Source organism: Cylas formicarius, unplaced genomic scaffold, assembly GCF_029955315.1.
Source record: "Cylas formicarius isolate icCylForm1 unplaced genomic scaffold, icCylForm1.1 PGA_scaffold_3__17_contigs__length_32017465, whole genome shotgun sequence".
Taxonomy (NCBI): Eukaryota; Metazoa; Arthropoda; class Insecta; order Coleoptera; family Brentidae; genus Cylas; species Cylas formicarius.
The window spans coordinates 30,366,560-30,392,336 of NW_026844326.1; the positions used below are offsets into that span (position 1 = coordinate 30,366,560).

General features: G+C 35.6%; 1 protein-coding gene across 1 annotated transcript; it reads right to left on the minus strand.

Moving 5' to 3' along the window:
• On the minus strand, positions 1-24,987 carry LOC132699747 (glutathione hydrolase 1 proenzyme-like). Its single transcript, XM_060666620.1, has 8 exons — positions 24,804-24,987; positions 12,031-12,183; positions 7,418-7,831; positions 6,607-6,807; positions 6,309-6,546; positions 4,866-5,056; positions 2,931-3,285; positions 1-2,876 (listed from the first exon to the last, which is right to left on the minus strand). The coding sequence occupies exons 1-8, from the start codon at positions 24,809-24,811 to the stop codon at positions 2,712-2,714; spliced, it is 1,725 nt and encodes a 574-aa protein (XP_060522603.1). The 5' UTR covers positions 24,812-24,987; the 3' UTR covers positions 1-2,711.
• Positions 24,988-25,777: the final 790 nt, after the last annotated feature.

Here is a 25,777-nt window from a genome sequence, read left to right on the forward strand (position 1 = left end):
TAATATATATATTTATGTACAGGGTGTGATGGTACCCCGGAAACCGGTAACGTCGAAAGTGATGGTATCTCGAAACCACGCGGAAGCGGAATTCGTGAGACTTGGCATCATCGCTAATTCGCAGAATCAGAGCATTGCGTTTTCGCATCTTACAATTTATCACGAGAGCGCGTTATTTTATACAGGGTGTTCTGAAATTGAGTTCGGAAACTTGAAGGAATGGTTCAAAAAGGCCATAATGGGAAAGTTTGCAATAGAAACCTAAAAAGTGAAATTTTGAACAACTGAGAAGGAAAATACTCAGTTTTATTAGATTTGTGGTGTTTTGGGAGACATGTTATTGGCCACGTTTTTGTGCACATCCACATCGATGTCAGTATTGGCAAGTCCTAAAAAAGCCGTCAAACCGTTAATTATGTGAAGAAAACCTTAACTCGTTAAAATCAACTTGTTTTTATTATACACAGAAAATACGCATTCATCTAAGTGAAAAAATTACAAAAACGTAAAAATAATATATTTGTTTATCAGATCACATTTGACAACACGGTTCGGCTGCATCCAATGACGCAACTACTCGCGGTCGTGCCGTGTCGGACTCGCTCGAGTCTCGTCGGCTTCTCCTCCGTCTGGTCGCCCGCCATCTTTCCAGCCTTGTTTTTGTTGGCGGTATAAGGTATACGGCGACTTGGCGTATATTTTGAGTATTTTCTTTGCTTTCATTTCAGTTATTTTTTTGTGGTATTATTATTACCGAAGAACTAACTTTAAACATATAAGATACCAGTCTCATTCTTTTTATTTATTTTTTTATAAACTAAAGATACATAAAACCTGTTTCTCAAAACTAAAATATTTTCAGGTGCGGATAAGAAGGCAAACACATCACAAACACCAAAAGAATGTGATAATTCAATAGCTGGCTGAAAAAAGCTACTTTCATCAAAAAATGTTAGAAAGCCTGTCAAATATTAATAATTCTTTTAGAATTTAGTTCAAGATATAGTATCTTACTCTATTTTTTAAATACTTTAGATTACTTAAAAATTTTTCATATCTAAAATAGAAATAAATCAGATGTGCAGTCCTTCACTTATACCATCAAAAGCAAACTTAAGGATTAATTGGAAAAAACTGCCTGCTATTCAAGTGATGACTTCACCAATAGGTTAATTTCATCACACGCGAGTACCAAATGCTGGGATAGAATTTTTGTAGTCCTACAACTAATTGGACTACTGGACATTACCTTTCCAGTACTTCTCATAGGCCGTTGGAAATAATTAAGTAGTATAGTAGTGGTATATCTATATAAGATCATATATCCTCACAGTCGGATATACTAACGACGTCTCAACTAGTATATCTGGATATCCCTAGGATGATTTAACAAGAATCCTAAAGACATACCTATCTGATATACTGTGGACGTTTCAATTAGTAACATCGTATATCCTTGAGACGTCTTAAGGATGTCCCTTAGCTGAAACACCTTCTGTCCGGTCAGATATTCCGATGATGTTTTACGGAAGTCCTTGGGTAGAGGGTACTTTTTTATTATTTTCCCCTATATTTTATTTATTTAGACTGATATTGTAAAATGGAACAGATTGTCTTAAGCAGAATCGCAAATCCTCAAAAATTGTTACTCTTGTTTTAAGTTGTTGAAAATTAGTTTGTATTAAAAGTGCATATTATACGACTGCTACGGTTATGGCCCATCAGGAATATTGAAATTGAGAATAAAAAAATAAAAAAAAGTTTAAGTGATTTATTACAGCAAGGATTAAACAAGGATTTGGACCCACCTTTGCGGAGGGTCGTAATTTACGTTTAAATCCATCAAAGTGTAGTGTCATTATTTTTGCCTCTAAGAGGAAAAGTTTGAAGTCCAAAATGAAATTATACGTTGACAGCAATCTTATTCAAGTTTCAAGATTCAATTGGTTAAAAATCAAAGACGTTTTCAAATATAACTTTTATGCTGGTTGAAACGTGTAATAAATTCCAACATGACAAATTAGAATTTAGGAAATCCATTCATGTCTTGAATCTAATACACCAATCATCACTCACTATGCCATAGCACAAAACAAAAAAAATTCCATGTTCTTTTGCATATAATGCTGTAAGCTTGTTCGACTCCTTAAATAGCGGAATCAAATCAAAGTTACTTGGTTCATGTAAAAATTTTAGCTTACATTTAAAAAAACAATTACTTAATGTAAAATAATCCGTTGCAATACATGTATATCATTCATTCTATTTTGTAATTTCATACATACTTGTAATTTATATGTAGTTGTAATGCCAGACTTCGCCCATGTAATGCTAATAAAGACTATTTATTATTATTATTATTATTACTATTACTATTATTTTACCGCGTTGAATCTTTCATCCAAGTTTCCGAACTCGATTTCCGAACACCCCGTATAAAATCTTATAAGATGTTTAAAAACAATTCTTTTAACGGGGTTCAAACATCGTCATTTTCTACAAAAAAAAATCGTCCATAAGATCTTATTAAAATTGATAACGATTTTATATCGAATTTCGTGATCCAAAGTTTTGTATCATGAATTTTTCATTGGGCGACGATTTCCTGGATACTTTTCGGTACCGTCACAAAGGCAACCTTAACTAGAATCAATAATTTACGTAATAAATAAGATCTTTTATTGTCTCCCTCCGATCGCGGACCCGAGCCGTTACCCGACGTTGTACGTGACGTAACCGCCGCGTCTGCTGTCAAACGCTGCTACAATGTTGCCGTCCTTCGCCGAAATACTCGTCAACGCGGAAAACCCGTTTGTGGTGGGGGTTAGAGTGAAATTATGACCGAACGAGACCAAATCTCTAACCACGTCGGGATACTAACAAAAACAAATGAAGTACTACGAAAACTGGCTCCGCCCCCTTTCACTTACAGCGTCATCGAAGCCCTCCTCCAATTCTATCTGCATCGGGAAGAGTTGGTGGTGGATTCTCTTCTCTTCGATGGCGTCTTTCAGGTCGATACCGAACCAGAGGTGTTTGACGATCACTTGGGCGACGACGGTGGTGATTTTGGTACCGCCCGCGGCACCCGTGACAAGTACCACGTCGTTGTCCTTCAAGATGATTGACGGTACCATCGAGGAAAGGGGTCGCTTGTTGGGTTTAATGTAGTTCGCGGCGGATGGTGGTATCCCGAACCCATTGGTGACGCTCGGAGACGAAAAATCGTCCATTTCATCGTTGAGGATTATGCCGGTGCTGTTCGATGCGAACCCAGCGCCAAAACTATAAAAATTAATCCGTTTCAGTCAACACAACAAAACCGTGGCATAATTGATTCTTCTTTTTATCTGCATGCAGGGCCAATAAGTCAGAGACGTTCGCCCATCGCACACAATCGTCGGCACACCAGCATTTTTGAAAAAATGAATAATAAAACAAAACGTACGTTTGTTTATATTTTATAAGTTGAAAATTAAAAAATACGTATATACACAGCCAGAAAGGACTAAATGAACTGAAAGGTTTTTTAAATCGTTTTTTTTTTAATGTGAATTTTTGTTGATATGTTTTGTTATCTTCAAGGGTGAGATATTAATTTGGTTGTAAATACGTAAATATTATAGAATCCAGTGATGTGTTGGGCACCTCTGCAAAAAATATATAAAAATACCGCTGTTTTTCAAGTTTTTTTTTCCAAATTAGGCAATTAATTTGGAAAAAAATTAATTAATTTCTGGTCCGGAGACATTTAATAAGAGATAAATAAATGGATATATTTTTTAATGTAATGTTTCATGTTTTTAAGTTTTTTTTTCAGAGCTGGTTTAGTAAACAAAAAAAACCTAACACATATCGCCAAATCACAACAAAAATCATGTGCAACGGTCATTTTATTTTTACCAAAAGATAAAATAGTTGAATTTAAAACTTGTCTAAAATCAGTGAAGTAAGTTTTTTTTTTAAATACTCTTTGATGGGGTGTCCCCCGGGACACCACTGGAGGACTTACTATTGAGAATGATATAAACACCACAGAACTGCAAGACTCATCTTCGGAGTGTACTAAAGAATAGCTTTTAGTACAACCTTTAACCAGGCTTTGACAATTCTATAACTTGTAAAAGTTAAAATAACGAACTTGACTTTTACAAGCACATTTTCAAAAAGATTCACAATATGTGAAATCTATTAAAATCTCATATTTTACGTAATAAGTACGTACGTTTTAAAAGCCCCTTGCAAACTCTGAGAATTATTTTTTTTTGTAACGAAGGGGTCCGAGATGTATGAGAGACATGTATACCAACATAACAAAAAAACATCTTAGCCCGCCCATTTACAAAAGTCATCTTACTTTTTGAACACACCCCGTATATGACAGCCAAAACAAGTATCACAGCCAATTGTGTGTTTTTTACTTTTAGAAGAATGTTTTAGCGACAATAAAAACAAAAGAGAACGGCTTGATAAGAATTGATAATATACCAAAAAATTTGTTTTTATGCAAACGTTTTATTATTATTTATAAAATAAGTTGGCCTTAGCTGCCCTTAGGTATTTCTTCCATATTCCACTAGGTTAAAAAATATACAGGGTGTACCATTTAAAAATAGTACGTTTTCCTCATTTTTTTCTAAATCCGACAGTAAACTGGTTTTCTGTTTTCACCATCGTAATCAGCGGAAGAACTGCTACCAGTTTGGTAATTGAACCGACTTTGTATCTCTACTCATAACAAAGTTACCAGAATTAGTAGAATATCTAAAGGCTAATTTTCGCCGCAAACAATCGCTAAATATTGGCATTTTCTTAGTTCGCGTCGTTTTCTTAATGTTTTAATGTCGTTGTTTTTGGCGACTTACACTTGGTTGATGGTGCTGGTAACTGAAATGGCGTCCCCATTGGGAGCGAGCACGGACACCTGGGCTGTACCGTGGTCTTCGGTGAGGGTCGTCTTCGCACCGTAATACGAAGCGTCGTTAGACGTCGCGGTGTCTGATATTTGCTTGCGGATTTCATCGGCGTACGATTTCGAGGTTAGGTTTGCGACGAGCTAAAGAATCATTTTTCGTTAGTGTTTATACGGGTTGCGCAGGAAAATTGCCTAGTATATTACGACCAAAAATATAGTGCATCTGTCGCTTTGACAGTACTCGAGCCGCATTATTATTATTTATTATTAAAATTAAATAATAGAAAGTACAACGATACAGTGATGACAAACATTAATAGGTAAAATATTCTTTTAAGGTTTGGATTTGAAAATGTTTACATTACTACTGCTCCAGTTCAAAACAGTTTTTAATTTTTTTATTAGGAAACAATAACTATGCAGCTCTGAAGAAAGCATTGGCGTTGAGTTTCCCAAGATAGGGTTTCGTCGAGCTCTAGTCCTAAAAATTTTCAACGGCTTCTCCGCCGGACCAGACATTCACAGAAAGACCCAAACTACAGAGGTGAGCAGAAAGTTCATTGATAAAAAGGATAAATAAAACAGGGCAGTAAGCCTCTATCTACAATTTTTTTAATTTGACACAAGTTGCCCCTCTCCTGCCTTATCTGAACATACTGCCTATGATTTGTTAAGAACTATCTGAACGAGTTCAGAACTATTCCATGAATTCCGTATTGTTCTATACTATATTCGCGGCAGATAGAGGTACGACATAAGAATTCAGATAAATAATTATTAGAATCTTAAATTAAACATTTTTAAAGGTTAGTGTTTTTTAACACCGTGGAATGAAGCAGATGTTCCCCTCGTGTTTGAACCCTACAAGAACTGCATAAAAAAGTACTGACAGACTGAAACACTAGTTGTGTCATAGAGTCGTTGCGTGCTTTTTTGAAAAAAATGGATTTTCGTTTCCAAACCAAATTAGAAAAAATCCAAATACTTCTTCAAATAAAGAAGAAATTAATCTAACTAACTAACCAAAAAGGACATGAAATGTTGAAATTACCCCGCTATCAGTTTATATTTAACCCGTTTGAGTTGAAAGCGTATATAAGAAGACATAACACTGCACCAAAATTTAGTGATGACTCTATAAACGTAATATAGACCAGAGGTAGCTAAAATATCAGTACGAAGCTGGTCTAACTGTGAAAAACGAGTAATAAAAGATGAAAATATTGAACTACTAGGTAAACAAGGTGACGACATTAGCTATAGTGATGATTTTTTAAAGTGACTGATGCTTTATTAAATTGTTACTTTGTACTAATAAAAAGATCGAAAACACACTTATATCCCGCTTGTTAGTTTAGTAGGCAAAGCCCAAAAAAAAAAAAAAAAAACTTGCATCCTCGATACCCTCGACGAAGAGACTGTCGCCCAGCTCGGTCCTTTTGCCGTAACCAAACTTAAAGCTCTCCACGATCCTTTGGAACGTCTCGGTCGAATACGGCTGCGTCGCGTTCAAGAACCCGTCTAGGATGTTCAAGATAAACGTCAAAATCACGCCGGAACCGGGCAGCGGCGTCGTGTGAACCGTGTAATTACCGTTCAAACGGGTCGTTATCGGTTCTTGCCAGATCGGTCTAAAATTACCTTTTATTAGGTTTATCGGCAAAAATAGACGTTTTTGCGCGAAAGCGTACGTGTAATTTTTCATGTCCTCCACGGTTATGATGCCGCCTTTGCTCTCGATATCTTTGACGAGACTCTCGACCAGCGAGCCGGTGTACAGGGCGTCTCCGCCTTCGTTGGCGATTACTTCCAACGTACGGGCGAGTCTCAGCCGTTTCACGTACTGACCTTCGACGTAGGTGTCGTTAGTGTCCGGATCGAAGAAAATGTCTCTGCAATATACGATCCGATCAAAGGAGTATCGCGTGATGACACTATATTCCGGGATATCATCCGTTCGCTTGTTGAACAAAGCCTCATCCGGAAATATTATTTTGCGTAGAAAATTCTCATTTTCTTTTATTTAATTTTTGTTATTTGGCCTTTTTCTTCCTCAATATAACCCATTGGAAATATCTTGAGTTATTTAACTTAAGCTGTAGATCTTTAGTTTTGATTAGTTGTCAGACGTAGAACATTGTTAAAACAATTGCAAACATACATAATACGGTTGCTATCAAGGCAAACTTGACAATTTTTAAACGAAATGGCTGTTGTCCAGAAATCGAATGATAACTATTTTTAAATTGAAATATCACAAAAACGGCTAAATGAAATGTCAATAGACTATATGTTTTTGAAATCAGAAAAAAAAATCTACGATTTAAATTTATAATGTATAGGACATTCCATTTTTAAAAAATGATGATAATTACGATAATTCCGTTAAATCGTTAATAAAACATTGTAAATCTTGGGTAAGTGACTATAAATCACCGTAAATCAGAATTATGTTCTTTTGAATGCTTTTTTTTTTTCGAAAGTGGACCCTCTGCGGCTCACCTTAACACGGGGTCCGCATAAATCAGGTCTCTCTTCTCTCGATAATTCCTTGCCAAGTACGCGGTGACGTAGATCCCGTTCCTGCATAACTGGATGGTGGGCTCGACCAGTTCCCTCCACGGCAGGTAGCCGTACTTCTTGTACAATGCCCAGTAGCCCCTCAACTCCCCAGGGACTGCTGCGGAGAGCCCTCCCCTTAGTGAGAGTTCAGCGCTTCCGTTGAACATGTTCTCGTGGGCCCCCGCGGGTGCCTTTTCTCTCGCATCGAGCGATTCGACGAGCCCCGTCTGCCGGTCGTAGATGGTCAGCAGGAAACCGCCCCCGAGGCCCATGCTGAAGGGCATCGAAACACCTTCGCAGAAAAGGGCGGCGATGGCCGCGTCCGCGACGGAGCCGCCGCTGTCCAGAATCGAGCTGAGAAAAAGAATTTTTAAGCTATCGGGATCTAAAATTTCATTCTGTATCAATTAGGAATACTGAAGGATTTTTATCACCCTTAAAATGAAAATGTAGGTCTATTTAAACACCATTTTTATTAGTATAAGCACAAAAACCGAATTCAAAATTCTAAATTAAATAACAAAGTCTTAAACCATAGTTAAGTCCTTTTTATAAAACTAGCTTACGTTTCGCCAATCATCCTGTTGTCTTCTTCAGAGCTTGACTGAAACTGCCTCGCATTTTACTCAGGAGGAATCCAGAAGCTTTATAAAAAGTATTACAGTAGCCCGTGGAAGGTTCTTTGAAAAATTAACAAGCTTTTCGTTTTTTCGTTTGTAGAGACCATAACGTCATCCTCAAACCAAAATTTGGAAACGCTAGGTCGATGTTACTTTTGTTATTTGGCCTCATGGTCTGGAATCCTTAGTAGATTTTCTTAGACATTTAAACTCTATACACCCTAATATATGAGGGCAGCGCCAAAATTTCCCGGACTGAATTTGAAAGAAACAAAGTAGAGTAACATTTTTTTTATTAATTTTCAATATAATCCCCCTTAACTTCAATACACTTATTACATCTCTTTATTAACAACTCAATCCCTTTAAAAAAGCATTCTTTTGGTTTGTCTGCAAAATGAGCTAAAACAGCCTCTTTTAACTCAACTCCGTCGTTAATGATAGTCGCTGGGGGCCATATCTGGAATAAAGGGAGGATAAACTATCTGTTGGAACCCACCCTCCAAAATGGCAGCTTGTGCAACACCAGCAGTATGGGCAGATGCATTATCGTGCGAAAGACGCACGCCTCTGGTCAGTTTTCCTCGACGTTTTACGCATATGCAGTCTCGCAATTTATGTAATAATGTTGCGTAATATTTACCATTGACAGCCGTATTAGTTTCGTTAAAATCTATCAAGAGAATTTCTTTAAAATCCCAAAAGATCGTACCCATCTCCTTTTTTGTTGACTGGCAGACGCTGAATTTCGTTGGAGCTGCTTCACCCTTACGACGCCACTCTTTTTTCGATAGAGGGTTATAATAGAGAACCATAGTTTCATCTCCTGTCACAGGCTTCGATTCCGACCCACAGAGTTCCAAAAATGACCGCGCACACTCGACAAGGCGTTGTTTTTGATTAGCCGAAAGGTTTTTAGGAACCCATCTTGCACTAACCTTATGCATACCTAAATGATCATGCAGGATTCGACGAACACTTGTATCAGAAAGCTTAGTAATTTCTGAGATTTCCTTGACCTTTAAACGTCGATCACTCAATAGCACCTCTTCCACAATTGCAACAATATCTTCCGTTATGACCTCCACTGGTCGACCAGTTCTTGAATCATCTTCAAGGGACTTCTGCCCCATTCGAAAACGTTTTGCCCATTCTTTCACTACAGAATACGAAAGAGATCTTTGGCCGTACACACCATCCAGCCTTTCTTTAATAATTTTAGGTGCTAACCATTCTTTTGTTAAAAACTTTATGACTGCTCTATACTCAATTTCCGTTATTTGCGACATTTTTTCGGACACGTCTTGTTTAAAATGCTGTGAATAAAAAACTATTTGACTCAAGACTTCAATTTTTTTCTCGCAGCCTACTAAGATATATATTTAAAAGAAGACAAAGGAAAATTATGGCGCTAACCTCGTACGTTTTACTATTGAAATAGAAACTAATAACAACCTCCCATTCCCATTCTTATCAATATAAAATCAGACCTATCATTGGGTCATTATGTTTACAGAAAACCTACGCACACAGACCGATACCTTTCTAATAATTTCCACATTAAAGATATTAAGCGTTCCATTACAAAATACACTTCATCACAGCCTTCCAATAGCAATGAAACATATCAAAAGTTCTAAAGAAATATTACGTCAAAACCAGATTTACCACTTGTCCAAAAATCTCTCAGCAGTTGGCGAGACAGGACGAAAAATGTCAACTAGGCTCAAAGAACATAAAAGAGCATTAAGACGAACACAAATAAACTCATCAGCAGTTGGCGAACATAATCACGAAACCGGACATAAAATTTTATTCGATAAAACTAAAATTCTTGCATGTAATCTATGGAAATCAGTTGTCTGAGACGGTGTGAGCAGGTACAGAGTAAAATGCGAGCCAGTTTCAGTCAAGCTCTGAAGAAACCAACGGGATGATTAGCGAAACGTTAGCAACACTAAACAAAAATCGATTTCCCTAAATTTCCCTAAATGTTTTCTACAATGTATTTGTAATTTGGATATTTGTTGTTTCCTAGAAAAAAATTATTCTAAAAATCTTGAGCGTTCATTAATCGCCTTATTTAAGCACCCACAAAAGTTCCTTGTTTTATTTTTCCATCTGAGAGAGCTGGACATTTTATTATATAAAACACGCTCCATCTTTGATCCAGGAATTAAATTCGCCCTTTTTGGTCAGTTCTTTTTTGTTGCTACTGTGCCACCCATACAAAAACGGGTACTTCGTATATTCTGACGTAGTTCCAGATTTACAGGATTCTGCAATTTGCACAGAATGAGCAACAGAAGCAAGAATATTTCCATTGTGCAAACTTCAATATGGGTACAACAAACAAACGAAACGCTTTGTTAAAAATAGCCTATAAATTTTAACGTCTTGTGCCGGCCAATCTTTATGTCAAACAAATATTATATACCAAATTATACCAAAGCAAATTAAATTATGTGAATGGTGTCCCTAAAATTATGTGAAAACATAATGATGTTCTGCTGTACTACCAAAACGCAAGAGGGTTGAACACTAAAGTTTCGAAATTTTACCCTTCGGTGTCTTCGTCTGATTACGACTTTATAGCAATAACTGAAAGCTGGTTGAGGTCGAGTGTGAATAGTAGTGAGTTATTTCCAAATACCTATACTGTTCTAAGAAAAGATCGGAATTTTGTTGCAACGGGTACAACTAGAGGGGGAGGTGTAGCTCTGGCAGTGTGGTCTGATTTCAACGTGAAGCGTCTAGATTTCGTAGATTTAGAGAATGTTGTTCCTTTGATCGATTTTGTGGGGTGCACAAGAAGTGAGTGTTGATGATCTTGAATTGTTCTTGAGTAACTTTGAACAAATATTGATAAATAAAATAAGTCGTTTTGGTATTAATGATCTTCATGGCGCATATTTCATTCATATCTAGTGCTACTGTGGTTGTTGTGATAGTTAACTATCGAAGTGTTGTATACGGCAACCTGTTATACCTGTAATCTTAAGTCTAGCTGCCAAAATTTCGGAAAGATCCTTAGGTAAACTTAAGTCGCTCACGAAATCATTAAGTTCAGATTGTGAAAACAACTGTGGTTGCTGAGAAACATTCAACATATCTGCTCAAAATATATGCAGAATACATGTAGAAATTGCATCGTTTCTACCAGGTCTTAGATAAAATTTACTTTTTATTTCTGCTTTTTTCTGCTAACTTAATGATTGTAGCTTGCAACTAAGTCACGTGGCAGAATTAAAAAAACAAAAAATAAATTATTAGTCGCCATTTGAAAATGTGTTGAAAATCGATGTGGCTTTCAAAATAAAGCGTCACTATTCCAAAAAAAAATGTTAACCGAAACTATGGAAATTCGACTTATGGAAATATGGACAACATAAAGAATTGTCTTATACAATAGCATGACAAATTTCATCGCAATATACCAGACGGTTTAAAAGTTAAAGAGGAAGCGAAGGACATTATGCCATCACTGCGTATTAGAAATGGTCTTAAAAGACTTCGTCGTTCAAGCGCGCGCGTCGAAGTGTGACTCTCAGCGCAAAAAAGAAGAAGAAACAGACGCCAGTTTTCGTCGATCTATGATCGTTCTGTGTTTTGTGACTTTTGTTTATGCGCGAACGTCATAACAACATCTGCTGGCGTTTTGAATAAAACTCGTAAATGTAACAGACGAGATCTAATTTGATTATAAAGTTTAAAGGCGGCATTCCAACGAAAGGTCGGCAAATAATACGACAACAACAAAAATTAACGTATCCTTTTGTTTACTTTTATTAGATAACCCAATCTGCGGTGTGATGGAGCGCATAATTACTATCTCGAGGTTCGTTTTATCTGCGATACGCGATTTTTTTCTGCGTTTTGCGAATTTAGATTAAATTATTCTTAAGCAAATAAACCGGGCGCCGACATACTCACTTCCCAATGGCGGAACAACCGCGACCGTTGGTAACCACGGCTCCCCTTATCGTCGTGATTGGTTTGAGCAAAAAGTACAGCATCAGAAATATCACCAAAGCCACCAGTACGGTGGCTGCCAGGACGTAGTGGATTTTTCTGAACCGGAACGATCTGAAAAGTGTATACCCGCATAATACCGGGGCGATTCGAAAAATTACATTCTTCGAAACAATAGAAACAACGTCTATCGTTATTAATTCGTGTGAACCCTTGAGCGAATAATTGAGGTCATGTGAACGCACTTCAGATCGAAACTCGTGTGGGTTTGAGAGCACTTTTGCGGTCATACGTAGACGTTTGATGCGATTAAAAATGCACGGTGTATTTCATCTCGTTTTATTTTGAGTTTGCGGTACTCCAAAATGTTCTAGAAATAAGGTGAAATAAAAGGTCCCGAGGGCTCTTATACAGGTTGCTCAAAAATAGCGTAGATACTTTAATACCTAAACGCTTTGTTCTGAATGGTCATCAAGATTTAAGTAAGAACGCCGAAATATAGGTGAATATTAATTAAAACCAAAAAAACTTCTGGATTGCTGACAGAATATGAAGTGTATGAACAGAATCTTTGAAAAATATGCCCAATTGAGGCACAATTAAGTTGCGTCATTCACTAATTTGAAAATGTCGATTTCGAACGATAAAAATATTTATTTAAATCAATAAAAATATACAATTTACCAACTTATTGTAATGTAAACATTAAATAAATATTAATAAAAAGTAAACGCAAATTAATTTAATTATGTTTCCCATCTAATATATAATATGAAGAAAAAAAAACATATTCTACCAAAACAAAAAAAAGAAACGATTTTATATAGTTACAATACATTAATGAATCTGCGAATTTGACTTATAATAAATATCCACGTAGAAACTCAAGTTACAATTTAGCAGCAATAAGCCACTTTTATTTTTCAGTTCTAGGGGTCGTGCGTAGTATTAATTTTTTTGTCCAAATGCGTTTTTTGTGAAGTTAAATTTCCTCCAAGTTTAAAGCGTGTCTCATACACGTGAGTTTTTGAATTAACCAGTAAATTATTTTCTATTAAGAAGAAAAGGCATGATTTATAATATGATTTTTTTATATGTGAAGTATGAAATTGAGTAAAAATTAAGTCAGATGGATATCGCAGATTTATGAAGGCAGCGCCAAAATTTCCCGGCCTGAATATGAAAGAAACAAGGTAGAGTAACAATTTTTTATTATTTTATTTTATTATATGAGAATATTCTATTGGTTTGTCTGCAAAATTAGCTAAAACAGCCTCTTTTAACTCAACTTCGTCGTTAAACCGCTGTCCACGTAAGTCCTTTTTCAAATATCCAAACAAATAATAGTCTCTGGGGGCCATATCTGTTGGAAGTCACATTCTAAAATGGCAGCTTGTGCAACACCAGCAGTACGGACAGGTGCATTATCGTGCAAAAGACGCACGCCTCTGGTCAGTTTTCCTTGACGTTTTACACGCACTTCAGTCTCGCAATTTATGTAATAATGTTGCGTAATATTTACCATTGACTGTGGTATCAGTTTCTTTAAAGTCTATCAAAAGAATTCCTTCAAAATCCCAAAAGATCGTGGCCATCACCTTTTCTGTTGACTGGCAGGCTCTGAATTTTCTTGGAGGTGCTTCACCCTTACGACACCCCTCCATTGATTCTTTTTTCGATAGAGGGTCATAGAGAACCATAGTTTCATTTCCAGTCACAATAGTTTCTATCACAGGCTTGGGTTCCGACCCACAGAGTTCCAAAAAAGACCGCGCACACTCGACACGGCGTTGTTTTTCAATAGCCGAAAGGTTTTTAGGAACCCATCTTGCGCTAACCTTGTGCACACCTAAATGATCATGCAGGATTCGACGAACACCTATATCAGAAAGCTTAGTAATGTGCGAGGAGCTGCATCTAGGTCAGGCCGTGAAATTTTGGCGTGAACCTCGTAACTTAAATATAATTTTTTGTATTACGTAAAGGGGCTGAAGAATTGTATGATAGACAGCACCCCAACCAATTATTCCATAAGATATAAGTAATTTGTGAAGTGAAAAATAAGTAGAAAGAAATAATTGCTTATCGGATATTTTAGTAAAATAGGGAAATTAGACACTCTGTAATCATTAGCACTGCAAGTAGTAAGCCACCCTGTATATTGGGACTCGGGGCCAATTTTACACAGCTCAATTAGGTGCAACGCGAATTTCCGACCCATTTTGCACTGCGACTTGAATCCTTATTTTTAGCCGCCCATAGTCGTGACGTGTTTGATCTCCTGTTCACCAAATGGCATTTACGAAGCGGAGATCGCGGTCGTATTATAAAACAATCTCTCCATTAAGAGATCAAAAGTTAAAAGATAATGATCATACAAATATAAATACAATACAAATCAATATGCCGCAAAATAAATAGATATGGTGCAAGTTTCGCTATAGGGAGTTTTAATTTTTTTAGTATGCCAATACGCATCTCGTACTTTGTACTTTGTATTTTCACCATTCCTTCGAGAGGGGCATCTTCCCCATGACACATAAAAAAAATGTTCTAGCAGCTTAACTGAATATAGAGCTTGTTGAATGTTTGGTGCTGGTCCCAGATCAACTTCTTCATCTTCTTCTTCCTCTTAGTGCTCTTCCTCACCCTTCCTTGCTTGTTGCAATATGGCTTCCTTGCAACTCCTGACTTGTAAACGCAATTGTTATTTGAAACTGCTTAATCCACTCGCTTAAGTGGCTGATCATCTTCCAAGTTATGTTCCCATTCTGTCTCGGTAATAAGTCCTGCATGACGAAAGGAGTGTTGAATTGTTTCTGCTGTCACCTCTTTCCAAGATTTACTAATAAAGTTGACTGCATCTACCATATTAATGGACAATTTGTCTTCGGACTCGATCATTTCCTTTAAAATGTGTTTCTAGTATCGACTCTTAAGACTTTTTATTACGCTCTGGTCCAACGGCTGGAATACCCTTGCTGTTTTGTTAGTTAATCAGTTATCTAAGAGAAGTAATATTTTCCTCCCCTTTAATTTTGCATCCCATTTCCGTATCTCCTCTTCAAAAATTTGCGCTGTCATCCGTGCCGACTTGTTTGCCTTGTAAGTGACCGGCAAACGCTTGACCTTAAAATATAGTGAGTTAGTTGATTTTCCCGTCTCGACTTGCTTGGTTTTTTCTCTCCCACTCATATTGGCAGGTACTAACACTGTTATACGTTCTATAGAAAGTTTTCCACCCGCTCCCTTTCCGCGTCCAAATTTAAGAGCTTTGTCTGGCGTCATTTTGTAAAAAATACCAGGTTCGTCAGCGTTAAAAATGTCGTCAGCAGGGTACTTTTCTCCCAATTATCTGTCCGTAATGTTTGAACTTCCCCAACCATCCTTCCGAAGCCTTGAAATCGATAATGCCAAGCTGTTCACCAAACTTTTCTGCTTTTAGTTTTACGGTAGGTTTTAAGACGTTGCTGTTGGAACCACTGCAACACTGCCCAATCCAAATATTCAAATTTTGGCTTTCTTAGTTATTTACTAGAACTGCCTGCGCTTCAGCCTGAGTGATTTTTTTCTTTACACTTCCAAATCGTGGATACAGTCGACGGTGTAAGTCCGGTATCGACGTCACTTTTCTTTTCTTCCCGTTCTATATCCCGAATTAAAGCCACTTTATGATCTAGAGATGACATTTTTCGGTTACTCAAGTCAAATTAGAACTGATTGAAACCATTGTGTGCTTTTATACATCCCGATAAAGGCATTAACATAACCGCTTATTACCAGAACGACCAGGTTCTCGGTAATTAGATTATTAGGGTAAGGAATTCTGAGAAGGTAAGAGACTCTAAAAATTAAAAGTCAGCCTACGTTCCTTACTTTGTTACCTGATGTGGCCTTTTTTCTTTCGGTATAGAAAATGAGAAATTCGTTAATACTTTGTATAGAAACGTATAGTATGCTCTGTTATATGTTCTTACTGTCGTGTCGACTCCTATATTAAAATTAATTTTTTTGTTTTGTTTTATTTTGTTTTTTTTTACTATTTTGTTTATGTGATGTGTTGATAAATGATTTAAATAAATATTTAACAAAACAACAACGCCTTAATACCGTAATAATAAATAATAATAATAAATAATTCCCAAAATACCTGCTGATTATTTTCTTTCAAATAACCGTTTTAGCCCGGCCTATATGACTCTAGGTTACCACAATTTTTTAGCCCAGTCACTGGGTCAAAACCATTTATCTATGAAAGCATATCGCGTATTACGTAAGCGCGACCTCAGGATCGAGCGCCATTGTTTTGGTTGAGATTAGTTACAACGTTGCAATCTGTTTAAGCGCGAAAATCGAGTTGTTTTTCGCCGTACTGTAGCATCTTCGCCATGGAAAAGTTTGCCTTCCAACGGACACATTTGCAAAGAAACTTTTTGGGTAGAATTTATACGGTAAATATAAATATTTTTAGAAAAGTGCGTTTACACGACCTGATTTTCTATTCGATTTACATATTTTATGTATTTGTATCTTCACAAAAATCAGATTTTATTTGTCATTAACAGTATACAACGGACTAGAACAACACCTATTACTTTTGTATTTAAGGTTATGCTATAGTCGTTTCGTGTTTTGTTTATTGGCCAAAAGTTTTTATTTTAATTGCAAAATGGATCATCCATGGATATTCTCCATGTAATAATAATAATAATAATAACGTTTATTGCTAAATGCATGAAAAATTACAATAGATATACATTAGTGTAAGTAAATTAGGAAAACATACAGCAACCTAGATTCTGTTAAGGAATAAGCCTTATATAGCACGTAAATAAACAATAAATACCAAAAGGAATAAAAGGTGAAGAATAGGAAAAGCTGAACAAAAATGAACAAGTATTGCGAGACGTTACTGTTGCTGAGAAAACTAAATTTAAACCCTAGTGAAGCAACAATTCCGTATTACGCAGATTAAGCCCACGGACATTTGCTCTAAGGGAAATTTTATGAAACAGATAGTGACGTGGCTTATTTTTAATCATTTTGATGTAAAAAGACACCATATGCAAATTGAATCTATTCTGCATTGCGAAAAAATTTGAAATTCTTTGGCGTTTTTGGATTCCAGAAATTAACCTCAAACATGAGTTTTGGTTAGAGGGACTAAAAACACTAGAACAGTGGTTCAGCTGAGAGAACCACCGAGTCTCTAACCTTCCAAGAATAAGCAAAACTAGTTCTGAACGCAAAAAAAAAAAACAAGAAAGAATGTAGAAATAAATCCAATTTCGTCCGAGCAAAACACTCTTGCGGCTTGATGTCTAAATGAACTGAGTGACACAGCGAAAATATCGATGTGCAAAAAGTAACTGTTATAATTTCTCTGCAGAAGATATATTTGACGCATAGAACAAAACAGGACTCTAGTCATTACCACCCCAGCATTAAAGGAAAAAAATGCCACTATATATTATTCGCCTAACTGATAATTTCAACATATGATACGATACACCAATTAGATTGTGATTATGCCTAAAGATCCTGAGAAAAATATACTTTTTTTGAACGCTTTTAATAATAATAATAATAATAATAATAATAATAATAATAATCAACTTTATTTCACATTGTGTCATAAATACATTACCTAAACATAATATACCAAACACAAAGGAAATCGGCGTCAAAATAGGAAAAAGCACCAGATATTGTTACAAATTTCAATTACATCGTATTTACAATTATTTAAATTTTACAGAAAAAATCTTCTACGGAGTAAGGTTCTAACTCTATCACTAACTTTTTTATTGTATATTTAAAGATTTTTAGAGTTGCAATTGTTTTTACCTCATTTGGTAATTTATTATACAATCTCAGGCACATATAATAAGGACTCCTTTCAGTTAAGGTTAAACGGTGAATAGGGTAATTTACATTTAGGGTTCTGGTATTATATCTATGAAAAATCTGTGGTTCGAAGTCCTTTCGATTTTTAAAGAAGAATATCAATGCTTCATAAATATATAAAGCATATACAGTAAAAATACCTTCAGTCTTGAACACCCCTCTACAGCTCGCTCTAAATTGCATTTTTTTGACAGTCCGAAGAGTTCTCTTTTGAACCACGAAAATTTTCTGTAGTTGACCACTACCCCCCCAAAAGATAATTCCATACCTCATGCGCGACTGAAAGTTTGCAAAGTACATAATTTTTAAAGTTTCCTTATTCATATAATTTGCAACAACTCGAATTCCATAACAAATTGAATTTAATTTATTTAGCAGATAATCAATATGTTCAGACCAATCAAGAAATTCGTCAATTTGTAAACCTAAGAATTTAGTGTTATTTACAATAGTAATATTTTCTTTGCCTAACCGTATTCTTAATGGTATTTCAACTCTACATAATCTAGTTCTAAACATAATTAACTTCGTTTTCTCTTTGTTTAATATCAATTTATTTCCTAGAAACCAGTCATATGCCCTTGTAAAAATATCGTTGCCTTTATCACTAACGTCAGTGAGATTATTTCCACCTACAAGCAGGTTGATATCATCCGCATAGCATATTATGCTCTCTTCTTCTGACTGTGTTACTAAATACAAGTCATTCACAAAAATAATAAATAAAATTGGACCAAGAATACTACCTTGTGCTATGCCCAGGCTATTTTCCTTAATATCCGAAAAATAACTAGTGCCATTTTGGGTTATTCTTACTTGTTGCTTCCTTCCTATTAAGTATGATTCAAACAATTTTAGAACATTACCTCTTACACCATATAAATCCAATTTTTTGAGCAATAAGTCCCTGTCTATACAGTCGTATGCTCTAGAAAGATCTAAGCACGTACCTAAAGCTATTCTTTCGCCCTCCAAGTGTTTTAAAATTGTTTTTATAAACTGAAATATAGCGATTTCTGTTGATTTATTAGCTATATAACCATGCTGATGATTGTTGAACATTTTATGTTTATTAAAAAACTCTAGGAGTCTTTTGCAAATAGCCATCTCAAATATTTTAGAAAACCCGGGCAAAAGGCTAATTGGTCTATAATTGGTAATTATTTCCGGATCTCCCTTTTTATAGATCGGTTTTATTAATGCTGTTTTAAGTTGGTCTGGGAAAACGCCATTTTCAAATGATTCATTAATCAAAAGACACAACACTTTACTTACATACGGGACAGAAATTTTTATTATTCTGTTTACATATATATACTTTTCGACTATGTTTTCAATATGAATTTCAAAACTCAGTTTTGTGTCTACAGTTATTTCTTTAATACTTAAGAACATTTGCCAATATTTAAAAACAGTCGGTTTCCTAAGCAGTAGTTGTAAAACCTATCAAGATCGTCCTGAAACTTGCGACATTCGTCGATGTTCCTGACAGGCGCACACACCTTTTGGTCATCATTATATGAAATAAACTGTGCAAAACGAAATCATTATTAAGAAGTCTGTGTATAAAATGTATATAGATAAGATATATATAGATTTTTCAATTTATCATAAACCTTCACCCACGGACACAGTAGTACTTAACAGCTCAAATCACCCTTATACACACAAAATGGCTGCATTTAACTCTTTAATACACAGACTTCTTAATACGCCACTCTCAACAGAAAATTACAACAAAGAACTTAATATCATCAAACAAATTGCACTGAACAACGGCTACAATCCGTCGATTTTAGAGAAAATTATAAATAAAATCTAGACAACAGTAAACTCTATTTATCCGAAACCTAATACAGAACGCGAACAATTAAAAATAATTACATACGTAGGAGAACCTGGTGAAAAAGTTTCAAAACATTTGTCAAAATGTGGTTTAAAAATAGCTTTCAGAACTAACAACACAATAGGAAAATTATTAGAAAACAATGTCCCAAATCTCAAAAATCAGATGTCTACAGGTTGAAATGCGGATCTTGTCCTAAAATTTATATTGGACAAACAGGTGTATCCTTCAAGAGACGCATTAACGAACACAAAAGAGCGTTTAAAAACAATACTCTAGATTCTAATTGTGCTACACAGTTCTACACATTTTTGACGACAATTTTGATATTTTACATACAGCAACAAAAAATAGAAAATTAAATTTACTGGAAGCCATGAAGATTAACAAAATGACACGGTCAATTAGATTTAAATACTGAACTTAAATTCTCACAACATTAATTAATGTTTTATGGTCATTTTTATGTATATATAGTAGCAGGTAGTTTGTAAATATTACATTTGATAAAGACATGGTATAATTTCGTGAAAATCTGAACTTTTAGTTCTTATTTATTCTGATAAATGGATTTTCATCAAGTAAAACCAACCTCAGTTCAATCTATTGCTAGAGCATATGAAGAGACAGGTATTTCTCGGGGAGCAATCCACTCAGTTTTGAAAGAATATAAATATAATTCAAATTTTAAATAATTTTATGCACTGATGAAAGTTCGTTCACTGCAAGGATGGTTGTAATAGACAAAATACGTGATATTGGTCTTTAAATAATTCTAGACAAATACACGAAATACAAACCAGGGGTACCACTCAATTAATGTATGGTGTGGTGTTTGCAACTTTTAGAGCATCAAATAGAACGATATAGAAGGTTAACCCCTAAATATACCAGCGCTGAAAACATGGCAGCAAGACGGTGCCCCTCCTCACAATGTTGTGCAAGTTAAAAATTTTCTTAACATAGAATATCCCAGGGGTTGGATAGAGAACGGCGGAACTATGGATTGGCCAGCCAACAGCCCCGACTTCACTTTATTGGATTTTTCTTTTGGGGACACATAAAAAATCACGTGCACAGAACTCCTTCCGATAACGGAGGCAATTAATCAGTTAAGAGACATCTGACTAAATGCAAGACATCATATAGAATGTATGAGAAATGTGTTCAAGAAAATTGTGGTCCCACAAAGCAGTATTTGGAATAGTTAAAGCTTTTTTTAATTTAGTGTGTCTTGTCATTTTTAGCGTTTTTGTTCTACTTTAATTCGTAAATGATTATTGTTGTTGTGATCAGTCAGGGTACTCTTTGAAATCATATAAAAATTTCCTATTTTTGCCGATTTGTCAAAAACGAGTGTACTAAAATATGAAGTGTGTTGCATCACTGTAATCGGAATAAGATATTCTATTAAACGCATATATAATATACAGGGTGTTCCATTTAAAAAATACGATGTAAGCTTATAAGTAAAAAAATTGATGTGTGTGTGTGTGTGTGTTTTGTTTAATTGTTTTCGAGAAGCGATAGTTTTCTCGGACTGTAGCAAATGTAGTTTTCGAATTTTCTCCTCGCCGTCCAAAGCCGGAAGTCCAAAACAGTAAAAACTCCGTTTTTGGGAAAAGTAATTTTAAAATATACACGGTTTTATAAAAATCGAGTCCCGAACGCCGACATTGGTTTAGAACGTTTAGATACGACAGTTTCGCTTTAAATGCAGCAATTTAACACGGTGAAGGACGTGAGCAAATCGCCATTTAATTTATGTGTCGTCGTCGTAGTAGCGTGAAGTTTTCGGGGAAAACCCGACCAATCTGGAGACAGTGGTATTTTTTGGTTGCAAACGCGCCCCTGACAATCAATCCGATGACATTTCTGACTTCTGATTCGTCATCGAATATTTCCCGTTGTTATTAACGAAAAGCCCGCGGTTTTCGAATGCTCGTTATCCGCGCGACCTCCGTGATAATTTTTTAATCGCCGTCACACGAATTATTGGAATTAACCAGGCGAAGATAATCGTTTTAATAGCATCATTAAGCAAACATTTTTTTTTTACGTTAAACCGCGTGTTTTCTAATTGAACGTCGATAATTTAAAATATGAACATATGTCCCAAACGTCTTAACTTTTGAGATACAGAGTGGTAAAGGTTTCAAAAATAAAATATTTTGTGTAAATCCGTTGAAACATAACTGCATCTTAGTGAAATATATGATGACAGGTGTTTCCGAATAAATAAGTGCTTTAGCTAGACTTCCCCTCTTAATTTCTTCTTTTTCTTCTTCTATTTTAGCAATTTTACCAGCACGGTTAAAACGGTGCTGATAAGCTGGTCAGTGTGTGGCCAAAATCTGTCATTTTTGCTGGCGTTCAAAAATCTCTGCCACTGCTTGACTTTAACCGTGCTTTTTAAACGCGTTCGTTCAAGTCTGTCAGTGTGTGGCGGGAAAACAGTTAAGAAGGACAGTTTTTATCAGTGTCGACTCACTTATTTTACACAGCAATAATTAGTGTTAGTTTTGAGTAGTGATTTTACAATTGTATTGTCGAATAAAAATATATTGCTGTAGATTTTACAATGACTGACTTAAGAAATTACAACAAGCAATTTATAATTGAATTCATAGAACTGTATAGAAGCTATCCGTGCCTGTGGAAGGTTAAATCTACGGAGTATTCTGATAAAAAAAAAAAAGCTTACGAAGATGTGATAAAAAAGTTACAAGAAGTAGATAACCCGGCAACGAGAGATTCCGTGAAAAAGAGAATTCACTTCTTCTCTTCACCAATCTAAGAAATCTGGTTCTAGTACTGAAGACATCTATAAACCACCCTTGTGGTACTACGAATATCTATTATTCCTTACAGACCAAGAAACACCGAGGAGCACAGTTACTAATATTGGTGACGAAGCAAGTAGAAGTGAGGTAAGTATTACAAAAGGTTCTACTAAATGTTGAAAATTCCAAAATAAACTTACCGATCACAAAGGCACCTAATTTTATAAATAACAAGCCATGTTTTATGGTCATTTTTATGTATATATAGTAGCAGGTAGTTTGTAAATATTACATTTGATAAAGACACGGTGTTGTCTAAACAATTGTCATGTCTTCGTACATCCGCAGGTAATTAAACTAATCTCCCGGTTCTAGTCGTAATTCATTCAAAAGATTAACATGTGAAAATTGTCTTCGCTTGAGTAACCATCATTTAACTCATTTGGAACCTTGATTTTTAGAATATTTTATTTTAACAGGAACTGCGGCCGCCACTGCTAACGTCGTCGTAAAACCCATCACCAATGATTTTTGCCCGCAATTTCAAACAAACTGAACGAAACATACAAAACAACGCGTATGTGTGGGGGGAAGTCCTTGTTCGTGTTTAGCCGTGCTGTTTGACCCGTGCGGGTAAAATTGCTCAAAAAGAGCGACGTCTGTGGGGGCCTTTACACCGCAATACCACTTTCGATATTTTAATGAATTTAGTGTACCAAATTTTTTTAAAATACACCAGTGGCGGGCGCACGGAATTTCACCTGTCTATTTTGGCAGACATGACGGTACGCTACTGATTTCTCTTTAAATAAAACCGTGAGCCTTACTAAAATAAAAATTAAGAGATCAAATCTGCACATAAATGTCTTTTTTTAAGGAAATCAGTAGCGTGCCACTGAGTATTTTTAAAAAAATAGTATTTTGGTTAGTTACATTTTTGAAAAATAACATATCTAGTTTTTAGTTACCAATTAGGAAAAATAGAAGCCTGTTCTTATTAATGTGTTTTAGAAAAAAGAAAAATAAAAGACTTTTTACTTTAAACAGTGTTTTCTTTTAATAATAATAGTTGATTGTTTATCTTATGTTGTTTCATTAAAAATTGTAATTTGCTATGGCGATCTGTCAAAAAACACGTTTTGATTTCCTTTGGTTAGTTTTGGTTGGTCGTCTTAAGGCGGCAATAAATTTTAGCGTTAAAACAAAATTATTGTTCAAACTTCGACTTAGTGAAACCTTTTTTATGATTTATGATTAGCAAACACGTTAATCTCTCGCGCTTAAGCGACTAATTTAAGCGGCGAATTTGAGTAGGTAATAAAAATAATTTGTAATTTTATTTCAGATGTAAACATAAATACATACATAAATATATAAATATTGTTTAATATATTTCGTAACAAAACCCCAAATAATTAAATTCTAAGCAAAGTACGGACCTGTTCGGTCATGTTTCATCCTTACGTTTCATCCTTACACCTTGCCCGGGTCTTTCCTTAATTCGTATCAGTTAGTCACTTTCTTATATCTATGAACAGACTTTACCCTTAGAAACTAAGGGCAGAAGAATGATGGCAACATCTGTTTTTTATGCGATGCTGTAAATGAGGCTAATGAGACAATTTGGCGCTTAAAAGAAGAAACATATACCCAAAAATTATATAAATTTTTTTAAAAAAGTGAGGGACGATGTTATAGAACAAAGAAAATATATTCGCTGCGCACCAAGATGTAAAACAGAAAAAAAAGAAGATAACTGATGATGATGAATCTCAAAGTTCTAATGATAAACCGGATTCAATGTGTTCGATTTCAGCTTCAAAAAGCGTAAAATGTAGAATCTATTGAAATAATAGAATCTATAATGTAGTTTTCCGGGAATTTCACGGCAAACATACACTATCTCATATCATAGATATTTAACGCAAAAGTAGCCTCAACACTATCAGTATAATAGAAAGAAGAAGGAAAATTTACCGCTTATCTTAAATCACGTTAACTGTGACTCAACTAATAAACTGTGCAAAGTGTGCAAGCCAAAATATCAATATAAACGTCGCTTTTTGTTAACTCGTGCAAAAGACATTACTAAAACCAACTGCAGAAATAATCTTAATAAAATTTCTTTCTCCCATCTAGAGATTTTGGGGCGATTTTGCAATTTTTACAGTATTTTTTCGACACGGCGACCGACTTACTGCTTCATGATGCGTAGAATGCGACGGCGACGTCGATATCGCGTCAAAATTCGATTCGCGAGTTTTACGCGAAACTAGCTCGAGTGAAGCGCACCCCAGTTCCACCACCGACAGCCCGACGTCAACCGATCGCGTAGGTATATCAACTTGGCGGTGACGTCACCGAGTACCAAACTCGCCGCGGTTTCGCGTACAACTGATACGCGTTTGAAACGGTACTTCTAAATAAACGAAAGTGATTTTACGAATCGCGAACTTGAGCTGGCGATTTGAGCGAAAACCATGGTCCTTTAAAAATATACAGGGGCTATTCTATTATCCGACTATCCGATGCGCCGTTTTTGGAAAATTTTTGGAAAATATCTGCCGGTCCTATCAATAAACGAAGCACATTACCATCCTATTGGAGTCGTATTTTAGATTTATAGGAGTAGGGCTGTACGTGGTCAGTGATAATCCCATATTTTGGATAAATAAAAATACTTGAATGTTCTGTCTCAGATTCGCTTCTCTATACAGAGATTTAAGTTCCCATTAGAGCCACCGCAAGGGTTAAATGCGGAAAGTTTTAGAGGAATTTCAGTGGCTTTGATTTACCATCGGTTTGACTGCGAGGCATCCCGTTAAAAAGAAGATGAGCACGGAAGATAAAACAAAATCAATTGTAGCAAAAATAATCTCTGTTCTATGTTATAATAACAACGTATGCCGTGTGCCGTTATTAGAGAACGTTCGTCATTATTTCTTCTAATAATTTTGTTTGCCCGGTCCACCGAAATAGCAAAAATAATGATAAGTTTTCTAATCACGGCACACCACATATATAATAATTATAACATTGAACAGAGAATACTTTTTTTGCAGCTGATTTTGTTGATTCTATTTAAAGGGATTGACAGCTGTCAAAATGTGACATTGTTGAGACACTTTTTAAGAGCGCAATATTTCCATTTCAGTGACGTCTCCCAAGTGTA